The sequence below is a fragment of the Dipodomys merriami genome, unplaced genomic scaffold (assembly GCF_024711535.1).
Source record: "Dipodomys merriami isolate MVZ:Mamm:240054 unplaced genomic scaffold, mDipMer1.0.p SCAF_15, whole genome shotgun sequence".
Lineage (NCBI taxonomy): Eukaryota > Metazoa > Chordata > Mammalia > Rodentia > Heteromyidae > Dipodomys > Dipodomys merriami.
The window spans coordinates 11,068,161-11,083,594 of NW_027202826.1; the positions used below are offsets into that span (position 1 = coordinate 11,068,161).

A 15,434-nucleotide genomic window follows, 5' to 3' on the forward strand; every position below is an offset into this window, starting at 1 on the left:
CAGAGAGTATCTTACGCCTTTTAAAAACACACTCACAGGTATGGGTGATATTTAAGCAGGATATATTGGATTCTCTTAGAAACAATAAGCCTGCTAAATTGCCACCTCTTCCATTGAGTTGCAATGCACATGAGTTGTATTCCATGGCAGATTAATTGCTGTGTCTGAGAATTGAGGTTTTTCTGGTAAATATGAAGATAGCAGAGTTCCTGTCTCTGGGAATTGCTGAGAATATATCAAGATGTCAAAAGACACAAGAAGTTGAAGGCTCCTTTAATCTGGAAGAAAATGATTTCCTTTAATCTATCCAGTGAGGGAATATTCTGGTTTTGTTCCAGGAAGCTCAAAAGCAAGATGCTGTTCTTCTAAACTTTTCTGAAAAGCTGCATCATGTTCAAGAGGCTGCAAGGTAAGCAAAGAGGGCAGAGGATATGCATTGTGATGGCTGGGCTGTAGCTCAGTGGCAAAGCAGTTGCCTAGCAAATGCAGTGTCCTGGCTTTGATTCCTGAGTACAAAAAAAAAAGACAAAAAAAAGTGCACTGTGAGGATCCAGTTTTCTTAATGGTCCTCTTAGGAAAACAGCTGAGAACTCTTAGATTTGAATATGAACTTTGAAAAGCTTTCTTAGTGTGTGTGCACACATATGCCAATACTGGAGCTTGAAATCAGGAGTGGGTGCTGTCCATTAGCTTTTGCCACTCAAGGCTGGTGCTCTAATATTTAAGCTACACCTCTGCTTCTGGCTTTTTGGTAGTTATTTGGGTATTAGTATCTCATAGACTTTTCTGCCTAGGCTGGCTTCGAACCATGATCCTCAGATCTCAAACTACTGAAAATCTAGGAGTATAGGGATGCGTTACTAGTGCGCAACTTAAAAAGCTTTCTGTCAGACTTTCAGAACTTCTTTTAATTTGTTTAAAAGAAATTTGTTTGGAGAAAATTGATGGGTTTTTTTAATTTAAGCTTTATTTTTAAACTAAAAGAAACAATGTTAGTCTATCCTATGAGTATCACCAGTTTAAAAAAAATATAGCTTAAGAACTTCAAATCCTTCCACACCCAAAAAATTCAAACAACACAGCTTATTAACCTGGGAGTTGGTTCCTATCAGTCAAATGGAGAGCCATACATCACTGTTTCCTTGTGGAATCTAGCATGGTCCATTTATTTTCTATTACATTAAAAGGGTTTGGAACCATACCAAGAGCTGTGACAGGATTTGATTTTTAAATTAGTCACTCAGTGTGACAGAGAAAGTACCTACCAAGCATAAAGCTCTAATTACATAACTCTAATTTGCTTTTAATCCTAATATAGGTGTATATTTTAAGGTGGCTATAATCTGTGAGAATGTCCTATTTTGAGTTCTTATAATACATATCTGTGCATCCCATGGTATTATTTCAAATAAGTAGTTCTTCAAAGAAAATCCCTCTGATTTGTTACCGTTGCCAGCCTGGCTGACTTCAGGCTGTCCCGTGGAGTTACTCAGTGTAGAGCAGGAAGAGTTTGCTCAGCTCACCACTGCATGTGTGGACCCAGTTCATATCTCTGTACTTTTTCTTTTTTCTTTTTAGTACTGGGCTGTGAACACACAGGTCTTTACACTTGCTAAGCTGGTGCCCTGCCACTTAAGGTATACCTCCAGCCCTGTTTTATGCTAGTGATTTTCAAGATGGAGTCTAGCAAACTTTGCTGCTGAGGCTGGCCATGAATCTAGATCCTCCAGATCTCATCCTCCTAAGTAACTGAGATTATAGATGTGAGCCACGAGCACATGGCTTCCCACAGTCCCTGGGCTCAAGCACTCCTCTTGCCCCACTTTCTGAGTAGCTAGCACTATGGGTGTGTACCACCACACCCGACTATGTCATGTATTTTGTGTATGTGTGTGTACGTGTGTGTTTGTGCATGGTATTGGAGTCTTAACTCAAGGCTTCCTGCTTGCTAGGTTAAGTGCTCTACCACTTGAACCATGCCCTGGTCCTTTTGTTCTTAGTTTGCTTTTCAGATGGAATCTTGTGCTAACTTTGCCTAGATTAGTCTTAAACCTCAGTTCTCCTACCTCCACCTCCCTGTATCTGGGACCACAGGCATGTGCCACCACACCCAGCCTATCATGTACTTATTATATGTGTGACTCTAGCCAGCTATGATAGCTATGAAGCATCTGCATATAAACAAATGAACCACAGCTCATAGCCTGTCATTGGCCAGTATCTCACTGATACTAACTTTATGAACACGTAACCACAGATTATATGTCTTTCCAAAAGGAGAATTATCAGTGCAGAGGTATAAACATTTCATAATTCGTGTTTACAGATTACTAGATTATGATGTAAAAACGAATATGTTCATCTTATGACACAGACTCATTCACTTTTTAATGTGTGAGATTATTTTTATTCTGACTAGTATAGAACTATTATCAAGAGATGTGTAAGGAGAAATTACCATTACTTTCTTTCCTTCCTTTCTTCCTTTCTTTGTTGTTATTATTTTTGGTGGGACTTGGGTTTGAACTCAGGGTCTTTAGTTTGCTAGACTGGTGTTCTACCACTAAGCCACATGGCCAGCCCTATTCTTCACTGGTTATTTTTAGTATAAGAGTCTCACTTCCTGCCCACTGGGAGTCTCCATGAACCTACTTAAGGCTCTTTATAGTAGTTAGGATCATAGGTGTGAGCCATCATGTCTAGATTCCCTCCATAGAGATGGAGTCTTTCTGCCTGGGCTGCTCTAGAACTTCAGTCCTCCTGTTCTCAAGCCATGTAGCTTGGGATGACTGCATATAATTGCACCCAGCTATGAGTTGAGAAGGGTTCTCATGAACTTTCCTGCCCTTACTAGCTTTGAACTACATTCCTCCTGATTTCAGACTTCCAAGTAGCTGGGATTACAGAAATGAGCCACCGGCCTCTGGCTACCATTACATTTTGAACAGGCATTTCTGGCTAGCAAAGAATCAGCTTAGCTAGATAATACCTTAGAAAACATCCTTTTGGTAAGACTTGCTTATTTGAAATGGAGGGTTGAATACATGGGTGTATCCGATCTCAGATAGGCACCAATAACCAATGAAGATAAAAATTTTCATTGCACTAAGAAAGACAAGAGAGTTGGGCACCAGTGGCTCATACTTGTGATCCTAGCTACTCAAGAGGCTGAGATCTAAGTATCACAATTCGAAGCCAGCCAGGTGGGAAAGTCCATGAGACACTAATACCTAATTAACCACCAAAAAGCCAAAACTGGAGTTGTGGTTCAAGTGGTATAAAGCCAGCCTTGAATGGAAAAAGCTAATGGACAGCACCTAGGATCTGAGTTCAAGCCCCAGTACCACCACACACACACACACACACAAAACAAACAAAAAATCTATACAACTGGCACTGGTGATTCATGCCTACTCAGGAGGCTGAGATCTGAGAATCGTGGCTGAAAGCCAGCCTGGGCATGAAACTCTGTGAGACTCTTATCTCCAATTAACCACCAAAAATCAGAAGAGGAGCTATAGCTCCAAGTGGTAGAGAGCTGGCCTTGAGTACAAAATCTAAAGAATAGTACCCAGGCCCTGCGTTCAAGCCCCACAACTAGCACAGAAAACAAAGCCATCCATCATGTTCTACTAATCTTGACTTGATGCATGTAACAGAATCATTACAATCAATCTGACCATTCACTCTCAGAGCTGGTGGCTGTGTTTTAGTGCTCTATACAATATGGAGAGTGTGTGTGGCTACCTGTGAGACGTAGCGTCTGCTTAGTTTCTCCACGGGGCCCTTAGTACTGGGACTGTGGGCCTCTATTGCCTTGCCTTTTGTGGGCTAGAGCTTCCTAATCCAGGGAAAGCATTGTGCGGTGATGCTGTTGCATAAAGGTGTTCAGACCTGCTTTATGAAAAGCTTTGCAAATCATGGGGCTTGAGTTGCCACATCTCCAAGAACAGTGACGGCCTGTGCCCTGAACCAGCGTGTGTGTGTGTGTGTGTGTGTGTGTGTGTGTGTGTGTGTGTGTGTGTGTGTGTGTGTGTGTGTGTGTGTGTGTGTGTGTGTGTGTGTGTGTGTGTGTGTGTGTCCATCAAACAGATGGAACTGGTTTAATATACCCACACCTTGTGCCAACTGCCCACTCTCCCCTTCTTCTCTAGATTATCTCTGGATAACACGGAGGCGGAACTGCGCTCCCTCTTTGTCAGGACGAGATCCCTTCAGGAAAATGTCCAGCGGGATGGGGAGCTCTGCCAGCAGATGGAAGATTTCCTTCAGGTCAGTCCCTCGAATCTCAGCCTTTGGCAGCCCTGGAAAGGCTGCCTCAGTTTCCCCTGGCTAAATTGCAGCGTAGCAGGCTCTCATTCATAGTTTCCCAAAGCTAGTACAAGGAACCTATACTGCTCCATAAACATGCCAGATCCACCTTCCTGTGGTGAACCTATAGCAGCCTAGGGCATTGACGCTCCAACTCTGTCCAGCAACTCAACATCTGGTTGTACACCTGTCAGGGTTTTGGAACACAAAGTTCTATTGAAATCACCGTACATTGCAGGACCCAGGCCGAACTTCCTTTTGTTTTGTTTTTGTTTTGCTAATAAACCAGTACCAGGGCTTGAACCTAAGAGTCTTATACTCTTGTGTGGCTTTTTAGCTCAAGATTGTCACTCTACCACTTGGGCCACATCTTCACTTCGGGCTTTTTGCTGACTAATTAGTGATAAGAGTCTCACAGATTGTCTTCCCTGGGCTAGCTATAAACAAGGAACCTCCGATCTCAGCCTTCTGAGTAGATAGGGTTACAGGTATAAGCCACTGGTGCCCATCCCTGATCATCGTCCTTCCTTCTTGGGACCACTGCACATGGATGGGCATGGGTTTGGGGCAGCAAAAAACACACAGTTACTCTGCTTGTCAACATTGGAATATCAACCCACAGGGTGTGTCAGGAGCTGCTCTGAATAACATCAACAAAAACTAGCAGAGTGGACATGTTTGTGGCGGCTCACCATGACTCACTAATCACATAGTCTGACATCTTTTTAATCTGCTTTATTAAAAGAGAAAAAAAAGTGGCACCATTTCCTGCTGTTAGTCTTCTACGAGATAGGATGCAGCCATCAGCTCAGTAGCTAAGACCCATGACGGGAGTTGTGGAGCAGAGTTACCTGCGTGCTAGGTTGGAACAATGAGGGCCGGGGCTTTGCGCATTCACTGGGCTCCTTTGAATAGTAGATGCTCTTCAGCTTCACCTGCAAATGCTGCATTGTGTGTGGCTCTGCTGTGAGTTTATTTTTATTATTAAACATGTTCTCCGTTTACTTTCAAGCATAACCAGACTCATATCTTTTGGGTTTTGTTGTTTGTTTTTTGGTGCTGGGGATGAGACCCAAAGCCTCTTGCGTGCTAGCCAGGTGCTCTGCCATGAGCTGTGCTCACAGTTCTTCACATAGGCACATTTTTCTCCTAGTGCAACAACAAAGCAAATGCTACTACCATCATTGCTTCAATACCACCAAACAGTGTTGAGCACAGTTGGATGAACAAAAGAAATTATGAAATTCAAGAGTAAGAACTGCCACATGTCACAGTGAAGAATTTGGATATTTCTTTCCTTCTCCCAAGTTTTTACCTTAAGTGTTAATATTTTATGCTAAATCAGTCTCTCTCTCTGTGTGTGTCTCTCTGTCTTTTTTTTTCTCTCCCACCTTCCTCTCATGGAGCTAGGGATTAAACTCATGACTTGTGTATGCTAAGCACTCTACTGCTAAGCTGTATCTTCCACAATTAAACTAAACCTTAATATAGAACCCCCCTTTTTTTGGCAAAGGTATGGAATTTGAACTCAAGGCCTCTTGCCTTCTAGGTAGGCTTTTTATAGTTAAGTTCTACCTCTAGTCACTAATTTTTGTGATGAGGTCCCCCTTCGTACCCTGGTGCATGCTCAGGCGTCAGTCCACCTATTTTAGCCTTCCTGTCATAGCTGGGATGACACACTCATACTACCAAGGACTTCAGGAACTTTTCTGCTCAGGCTGGCCTGGAAATGCAATCCTCTTGATGTTAGCCTCCCGTGAAGCTACAGTGCCAGGCCATGAGCCCCTGGCACCTAGCTATACAATGGGATTTGGGATGAAAAATGTCTCTACCCTCTCCTCACCTATAGACCATTGTTTTAGTACTTTAAACTTTTCTTTCTGGAAGTTTTTGTTTCTTTGGGATATAATTTTATTTTGTTGGTGGTGGTAATTGCTATGTAAGTGCTATACCACTGAGCTATACCCCCTGCCCATCTCTGAAAATAAAATGTGATACATAGCTAGGTATTTTTCTTTCTTAAATAGTGAGACAAAGTTTCTTAAAATGGGTTAGGATCGGAGCATGAAGGGCTGTGAAGTCTCAGGACCTGCTGTGGTAAGCAGAATGGGTCAGCTTGTGGGGAGTTGTTTGTTGGGCCTTTTTCTTGCATACTTAGATAGACCTAGGGCAAGCCCTAACCTCTGTTCAAGATTTTTGAGAAAGATCACTTTTGGAACACTTTTTTTTGCAGATCAGTTTCAACATTTTGAAATCGATTTTGGGCAAGCCATACTGGTTTGGAACTTTGATCCCTAGCAGTCAAGTTCAATCTCTATGAAAGAGAATAAACCCTTTCACCAGTGCAACTTTGGACTTTTGTGTCCCTGGTCCTGTGGGACTCAAGACACATGACTCAACCATGTTTTTTTTCTCAGATCAGTGGCCAGAGCTGTTCATTTCCCCTGGTGCGGGGCTGGCTTTGGTGTGGGCCTGTCGCCCAGGGTCTGCAGAGCAGGGACCTGGCAGAGCCAGTTCCCAGCATAGGCTTTTGTCAGGAAGACTGTGCTTCTCCAGTTGAGCTATTCTTGGCTGGAATCCATATTTCCCCTTCAGAAGAATGACAGGCAAAGATTTATCCCTTCATGAATGTTCGTCTCTCCATAAAGAAAGATAGAGTATAAACACGCATACTGCCGTGGGCTACTGACTCAGATGGTTACTGTCTCTGGTATTCACTTTCCTACATAGTTTAGATTTTCTACTACCTCTAGAATGTGTTTAATTTAAGAAAAGGCCATTTAGGGGGAAAGTTGTAGGAATGAGTGGGAGGTGGTGGGTCTGAGCTGGCAGGACGTGCTCAGACAGTAAGTCCTCCTCAAAAGTGGGCAGCTTGCAGCTTCTGCCGCACCATAGTTCCAACCCCTCATTCCAAGAGTAGTTGTTCACATTTAAGCCCTTGGGCTACGTGTAGCCGCTCACACCTGTAATCCCAGCTACTTGGGAGGTAGAGATCAGGAAGATCTTAGTTCAAGGCCTACCTAGACAAAAGTTACGTAGACTCCATCTTAATAATCAAGCTGAATGTGTTGGGACTTGTTTGTAATCCCAGCTATGCTGGGGCCATTGGTAGAAGGATTGCAGTACAAGGCTGCTCCTGGGGCAAAAAGCCAAGATCCTGGGCTAGGAAGTTGGCTCAATGGTAGAGCGCTTGCCTTGCATGCATGAGGCCCTGAGTTCAATTCCTCAGCACCACATAAGCAGAAAAAAGCCAGAAGTAGCATTGTGGCTCAAGTTGTAGGGCGCTAGCTTTGATCTGAAGAGCTGAGGGACAGCGCCCAGGTCCAGAGGTCAGCCCTCACAACAACAATAACAACAACAAAAGCTAAGATCCTATCTGGAAAAAATGACTGAAGGCCAGAGGTACTAGAGCACCTGTTAAACAAGCTCCAGACCCTAAGTTCAAAGCTCAGGTTGCCACACACAGACAAAAAAGAAGAAAAATAGCCCATTTTTTGAAAGACAGGACATGTGATTTCACCGAGTAGCAAATTTCCTGCAAATTTCCTTCCTGTAAGCTGCATTTCCCCATCAGCAGGCAAGGAAAGATTTCCACATCATTCCAGATGTTCCATCTCCCAGGTGATGGGGAAGAAATGCTCCCTCCCTCACCACACCGCCTCACCATTAGCTCTTGAGGCGCTTGCTGACCTGCCCCAGGACACTGCAGGTGGCAGATGGTTGGGGCTCCTTGGGTGACCCTGTTATCCTACTGGAGTTGGGAGAAGTAATGCAGTGGAAATGGCACAGGGTTAGACTCTGCTGGGGTTTTTAGTGAAATGTCGATGTGGGTCTATCTCAAATCTACTCTCTGTATGTGGGGTTCAAGCACGGACTGTGGCTAACCCTTGCCAGCTGACTTGGACAGTAGTCCGCTCAAAAGCACCCCTCTTAGTGATCTGATAGGCTCAAGCGTAGACTCCCTCTGGACAGGGCAGCGTGGGCAGTTTGTCAGGACAAACCCTAAAGACAACCCTTGCCAGTAGAAGAGTCAAGTTTGAGAGAAAGAAGAATAGGAACAGGAGATTTTCCTAATAAAACCAACCTTTCTAGTGACCTTCAAGGTGAAAATTTTATCAGCACCCTTCCACATTAGCTTTAAATCTGTTTTTTTTCTTCTGGTTATTGTGGGGGAAGGGGGTTTAGATGGAGATCTCATTGTGTAGCCCTGGCTAACCTCAGTCTGACTCAGCCTCTCAAATTCTGGGGTTATAGGATTATAGGCATGCACTACCATGCCTGATTCTTCCATTCTGTGGTTTTTAGGAGCGAGAGATGAGCTCCTAGCTTTCCCCAAGTTCAGTTGGAGTTGACTTATACAGCAGTCATGCAGTAACCCTTCCCTTCCCAGAGACTTGAGATGGGACTCTGGCAGTGTGTCTTCCAGAGTACTTCAGATCACGCTGCTTCAGCTGATCTGTGTATTGCACTGAGTCTGTCTGTGTCTCTGCAGTTTGCCATGGAGAAGCTGTCGGAACTGGAGCACTGGAGACGGGAGCTGCAGGGAGAGGCTCATACCCTCATAGATTTTTTCTGCGAAGACAAAGAAACCATGAAGCTGGACGAATGCTTCCAGATATTCAGAGACTTCTGCACCAGATTCAACAAAGCAGTTAAGGTATGGCCAGTGGCATCGTTGCATTTCCAGACTCTGACTTTTTGCTTTGATCCAATTCTCTGTCCATGGGACAACAGTTCGGTCTAGGGGTTCTGTGGTTTCCGGAAGTGTCAGGCTGGGTTGTGACACAGGTCCTCTCCTGTGATGTCAGTGGTGGCTCTGATGTGGCATGGTGTCTTCGTGTTCACATCAGCATACGTAACGCCCTAAAAGTGTTTCATTCATAGACCTTCTCAAGGATGGAAGTCACAGTGTCTAAGAATCTCCCTAACAGCCTGTCTCTCTTGCTCAACCCAGGTGGATTAAAGAGTGCTTGTTTTCAGAGTTTCTGTGGTCCACCTAGAGGAAAGGCCTCTCTTTTACTCATCTACAGCCCCGCACCATTGCCATGGCATTGGCTCTATAAGGACCCTGTTGTTCTTTGTAGCATGGCCTCAGATAGTCTCCCCTATCTAGGGACCACACCCCTGTATGGATCACAGCAGCCATGCTTCCTCCCCTCAGCTGCCAATTCCATTGGTCTCTGAGTTGAATTTGGAAGTCATAAATCAAACTTCTGTTAAGTAACACCAAATAATAAGCCATGGTGGCTCATGCCTATAATCCTAGCTATTCAGGAGGCTGACATCTGAGAATTGCAGTTAGAAGCCAGCCTGAGTAAAAATGTCTGTGAGACCTCTCTCTACAATTAACCAATCTCTCTCTCTCTGTTCCTCTCACTCACTCCTTCCCCTCCTCCCCCTCTCTTTCTCTCTCCCACTCTCCCCCCATACACACACACACACACACACACACACACACACACACACACTATCCTTGGGCAAAACAGGTCAGGGACAGTGCCCAGGCCCTGGGTTCAAGTTCCTGGACCCACAAAAGAAAAGAAAAAAGAAAAAGTAGCTCTCATCTTTCATTTCAGGTAGCCACAAAGAGCCACATACCCCCGAATCATCTCTTGTCCCATATTTTATTTTGTTTATTGATTTATTTAGTTGGTGCTAGGGATCAAACCCAAGGCCTTACACTGTTACCCTAAATGCAGATCTGTCCATGGCTGGATCTCTGGGAAAGACTGGGCACATTCCTCACAAGCTCAGAATTACTTGGATTTTCCAGCCTCTCCTTTCTCTGTCCAGCTGAGAGGAGGAGACTGAGACTGTGGCCACGTTGATGTGCTTCTATCCAAGCAGTGAGCTCAGCTGTGGGAGACTGTGGAGGATGGGGGAAGCCAAATTGGCTCTTTCTGAGGAGCTCAGTCCATGTCCAAATCCTACAAGCCTATAAGGCCACCTGCATAGCGCACTCCACCTTAGAGCCAAGACCCAGCCCCTCCCACCAGAGCAGCCTGGATGGGAGAAGGCTGAGAGAGATGGGAATGATGGGAGGCCAGAAGGCCGAGGCCAGAGCTGCAGCAGGAGTGGGAGTCCCCAGCCAGTGCTGGGGCAGAAGCTTGGCCAGGAAAAGTTCATTGGAGGAGGAAGTGGATTTTCAAACAAAAAAATTGCTAACAAGAACAGATTTGGGTGGTGATGTCTGTGTAATTATGTAATTACACACACAGATGTCACAATCCAAAAGAGTTGTGATTTGTGACACAGCCAGCCCTCCATGGCCACCATTCCACATCTGCAGTTTCAGCCAACCCCAAGTTGTAAATATCTTAAGAAACTACATCAGTGCTTGGTATAGTGGCTCATGCCTATCATCTTGGGAAACTGAGATCAGGAGGATCACAGTTTGAGGCTAGCCTTAGGCAAAAAGTTAGTGAGACACCATCTCAATCAACAGCTGGGTGTGGTAGCATATACCTGTCATTCCAGCTATTTGAGAAGTTGAGATATGAAGGACTGGCCCCAACCTACCAGGGCATGAGCAGCATTAGACCCTATCCTCAAAATACTAAAGTCAAAACCTAACAAACAAATGCTAAGGATGTGGCTCCAGTAGTAGAGCCACCTGCCTAGGAGGAACAAAGCCCTGAGTTCCACTCCCAGTAACATCCCCCATCCCCTAAAAAAATAACATAAAATTTAAAGCAGCAAAAGTACATTGTCATTCCATGAATGATACATTAAAGTGGGCTTTCAAATTTTTGTTTTAATATTCGCAGGTTCAGATTCCATTGCATGGGAGAGGGTGGAGTGTTTTGCGTCAGGGTGGATTTGCAAGGCACCCCTGTTCTTGTCCTTTTCTCTGGTTGTGGGGGGCCAGGGCGGGCATCTCTTAGTATTTGGGACACACCTTTCTGTATCCAGGTCATTGTTAAGTAGCAGGGTGTGTTGCGTGCATGCAAGTGTGTGGCGTGTGCACACATCAGCACAGTTGTATCATACCTATGCTACAGTTTGCATGCAGAACATTCACAGTGGTTTTTCTCTGTGCATTGCTTACATAGTCGTTTCTCCATCCTCCTCCTGGTCTTTCCCTACTTAGAAACCAAGCTGACTTTCCTGGAATTGAAGTCCTGTGCATATTTGGAATTGTAGCCCTGGCTGAAAACTAAAAGTTGGGCCAAGGGATTAGATGAGAACAGTCGAGGTTGTTGGAGCCAGGCCCAGCAGTGAGCCTGGGTCAGATCCCCTAAGACACTTTAGGGAATCTCCACACACTGCCACAAGTGCGCATCTGCAAACCAGCCAGAGCCCAGGGCCAACCTCCCCGCACGCACCTCTGCGAGGTGGGCAGCCCTGGAGTGGCAGGTGAGCCACGCGTGTCTCATGCTGGCTTCTCTCCACCCTTGCTCAGGACAACCACGACCGAGAGCTGCATGAACAGAGGCAGCTGCAGCGGCTAAGGGAGCTGGAACAGAAGCGGCGCTCCTGGACGGCAGGGGAGCTGGGGGGCTTTGGCAGGAGCAGCAGCGAGAACGATGTCGAGCTACTGGCCAAGAAGGGCACGGAGGACCTACCCGCTTTCCTGCAGCCCAGACCCATCAGCCCTTCCTACCGGCCCCCCAACGTGCGCCGCTCCCGCCTGTCCCTGGGTGCGTCTGCTGACCGGGAGCTGCTGACCTTCTTGGAGAGCACCACCGACAGCTCAGAGGGGCCCAACAAGTTCAACAGCTTGCCCCGGAACAGCGCCCGGCAGCCCCGGCCCACCATGGCCTGGATGGGACCCAGAGAGCCAAAGGACCCCGACCCCGACTTCGCCCCCAACCCTCCCGCCTCTGAAGGCCTGGAGAAAGCCCCCAGCCCACCCTCAGCCTGGCAGAGTGCCCCCCAGGCTGCAGAGCCTGTCCCCAGCGTCCCCCGAGCTCGACACGAGGGGGTCGGGGTCCTGCGCAAGAGGAACAGTGAGCCGGCGGGCTTGCGGCCCGCACCCGTCCCTGCGCTGTCGCCACTCGCTCTGGGCGTCAAGGAGCATGAGCTGGTGACCGGGCTGACCCCGTTCGACCTCCAGGGTGCCGAGGCGCCCCTGCCCACATCCCCGTTGACGCCGAGTGACCTCAGCCCTGGGGAGCAGGAGCCCCCGGGGCGCGGCAGCGACAGCCCGACCCCCGTGGACCAGGCCCCCCAGGAGAGCCTCCACGCCGCCCCGGAGGGCGCCGGGGCCGCAGCCGAGGAGTCCGTGGGCAGCAGTGACCCGGAGAGCCAGGACCCCGGGCGCCTGTTCTACATCTCGGACACCACCGACTGCTCGCTGACCTTGGACTGCTCGGAGGGCGCCGAGCCCAGGCCCGGAGATGGGGAGAGGGAAGGGAGCGACTCCGTGTCCTCGGGGGCTGGGGATCTGGGGCCCTGCCAGGCTCCTGCGCCCGCCTCCCCGAAAGCCGGGCTCGGCTGCAAGGCCGGCCCGCCCCGGGACAGAGCCCTGCGAGGGAAGGACGCCGCGGCCACCCCGAAGAGGGGCTCCCTCAAAGAGGCGTCTCCGGGGATCCCCAAGCCCGCGGCCGCCCGGCGGAGCCAGGGGGCGGCGGCGCCCCGGGCCGTGCGGACCTTGACCTCCTGGGAGAGCGAGAGCATGCGCAAGGTGGTCCCCATCTCCAAGTCCAGCCGCGGGCCGGGGCCCGCCCGGGGCGCCCCCCGGGAGCCCCCCCACGGCGCAGACCCGCCCCTGGCACGCCAGAGCTCCGTGCGGGGCACGGCGGACACCTCGCCCCGGCGGCCGCCGTCGGGGAGGCCGGGGCCGGCGGGGGGCGAGGAGCCGGCGCGGGGCGGCCGGCTGCCGGGGAAGGAGGCGGCCCCGCTGCAGCGCAGGGGCTCCCTCAAGCCCAGCGCCAAGCCCCTCAGGAACATCCCCCGGCCCAAGCCCGAGGACAGCAAGGTCTCCAGCTCCGAGAGCCCTGCGGACGAGCCCGGCGCCCCCCGGGGCCCGGCCCCCATCCCCAGCTTCGCCCGAAATACTGTGGCCTCCTCGTCCCGGTGCCTGAAAACCGACGTCCCGCCCGCCGCCAAAGCCCGCGCCATCACCAGGACCGTCTCCCAGCGGCAGCTGAAGGTCAAGGGCGGCCCCGAGGACGCCGGCCCCCGGGACGGCACCCTGAGGCGCGCCAGCAGCGCCCGGGCCCCCAGAAAGTGCCCCGAATCCCCCGAGGGGCCCGACGCCGACAGCCCGCTGAAGGCCAGGGGGGCCAGGGACAGGGCCTCCCTCCGGCTGAAGGACGCCGGGCGGGCCACGCTGGGGAGGATCCTCCATCCTCTGCAGAAGTGATGCGGCCCCGGCCGCCCCAGCCCTGAAGATCTGGGGGCCTCTGGGCCGCAGCTTGCCGTGCGCACTCCTGCTGTCAAATCCAGGGTGTGGAAAGCCACCTGCCTCACCTCCGGGGGCGGGGGGGGGGGGGGGGGGGGGGAGGGGTCCTCTAACCCTCATCCTGCACCCAAGACAAAGGTTCCACCATCCATGATAGACTGGATAGGATGACATTATGTAATAACTGAACAAAAAAAAAAGAAAAGAAAAAAATACTTCTGGCCAGTTTTTATATATCAAAGACTTATTTTTTAATATAACAATAAAATAATGTTGTAGTTGGTTCCTTTTGCAGAGTGAAATGCCTCCCAGGGGAGAAACCTTATCCTTAAAGTGAAGAGGCTCCTATCTTCCTGGATTTCCAGGCCCTAGACTCCCTGACCCACCCCAAATTGGCCCTGCATGGGCAGCTGCCCCCCCACCCCCCTCCTCAAGGCCTTGGGTGTTCTGGCCTTGCCTGTGTGTCCTTGTGTTACTCTGCAGGTCTGTGTGTGAATGAAAGGAGATGTTAGACTCAGGTAGACAGAAATCATATATATGTTCCTGCTGTGATGGCTGCTCTGACGTGTCTGCCTTGGCTCCAGAACCCTGCGTGTCCCCAGCCTTCCTCCTCTCCCTCTGCCTGCTCCAAGCCCTCCTCTTTCAAATGTCACTGGTGCCTGCCGTTCCCCCTGGCCTTCACACTCTCAGGTTCCTGTTCTCAGTGGTATTTTTTTTTTTTTAATGTTGACGTTTCTTCCTTGGTATAGTGGTGTTTAAGTCCCAATTCAAGCTATTTTATCAGAAATTCTTAGGGGTTTTTTTTACTTTCATTCAAAAGAAAGTATAAAATCTCCCCCAGTACTCTTTCATGACCTCTCTAGAAATGGGAGAATGAATAATTGAAAGTTTTTTGTTTTTTTAAAGATTGTCTCCCCTTTTCACTCTGGATCACGTATGAGTGAAACCTCATCTTAGCTCTGACATTGGTAGGTAGATGGATCTAGGTAGGAGCTGCATTTGTGGAGATCCTGTGATGAATGAAGTAAGAGTCTCACTACTATAGAATATTACTTTTCATCAAAATTAGCTTTTCATCGTAATTAATGGAAACCATTGCCAAAAGCCATGGCATTAACCATTGAAAAGGCCAACATTCAGGTGGAAGAAATAAGAGCTATAGGCCTCTTGTAGAAATAGCCCTGAGCAGTTGAACATGATGGCACATGCCTAGAATCACAATTACTCAATGGGTAGAGATCAGGAGGATGGAAGCTTGGAGCCAGCTGGAGCAAAATGTTAATTAGACTTCATCTTGAACTAATAAGCCAGACATGGTGGAGCACATTTGGCACCCCAGCTATGTGGGGCACATAGATTAGAGGTGAGGGTCCAGGGCAGGCCTCAGGCAACAACAAAAAAGTCCCTATCTGAAAAGTGAACTAAAACTAAAAGATCTGGGGCTGGGAAGGTGGCTCAGTGGTAGAGTGCTTGCCTTGCATGCATGAGGCCCTGGATTTGATTCCTCAGCACCACATAAGCAGAAAAAGCCAGAAGTGGTGCTATGGCTCAAGTGGTAGAGTGCTAGCCTTGAGCTGAAGAGCTCAGGGACAGAGTCCAGGCCCAGAGTTCAAGCTCCACAACTGACCAAAAAAAAAAAAAAAAGCTGAGGGTATGGCTTAAGCCATGAATTCTAACCTCACTATCCCCCCACCCCACAGACACACAAATAGCCCTGAGTACTTCGATCTCTCTCTCTCTCTCTCTCTCTCTCTCTCTCTCTCTCTCTCTCTCTCTC

General features: G+C 48.7%; 1 protein-coding gene across 5 annotated transcripts in view; it reads left to right on the plus strand.

The window, feature by feature from the left end:
• The window catches only part of Fhdc1 (FH2 domain containing 1), a 53,702-nt gene extending 39,957 nt beyond the window's left edge, over positions 1-13,745 (plus strand). For all 5 annotated transcript variants that reach the window (XM_070022219.1, XM_070022222.1, XM_070022221.1 and 2 more), the window contains 4 exons: positions 339-409; positions 4,155-4,272; positions 8,804-8,968; positions 11,714-13,745. In XM_070022219.1, coding sequence (XP_069878320.1) covers positions 339-409; positions 4,155-4,272; positions 8,804-8,968; positions 11,714-13,618 — 2,259 coding nt within the window. In that variant the 3' untranslated portion in view covers positions 13,619-13,745. The remainder of the gene's footprint in view (positions 1-338; positions 410-4,154; positions 4,273-8,803; positions 8,969-11,713) is intronic.
• The last annotated feature ends 1,689 nt before the right edge of the window (positions 13,746-15,434 follow it).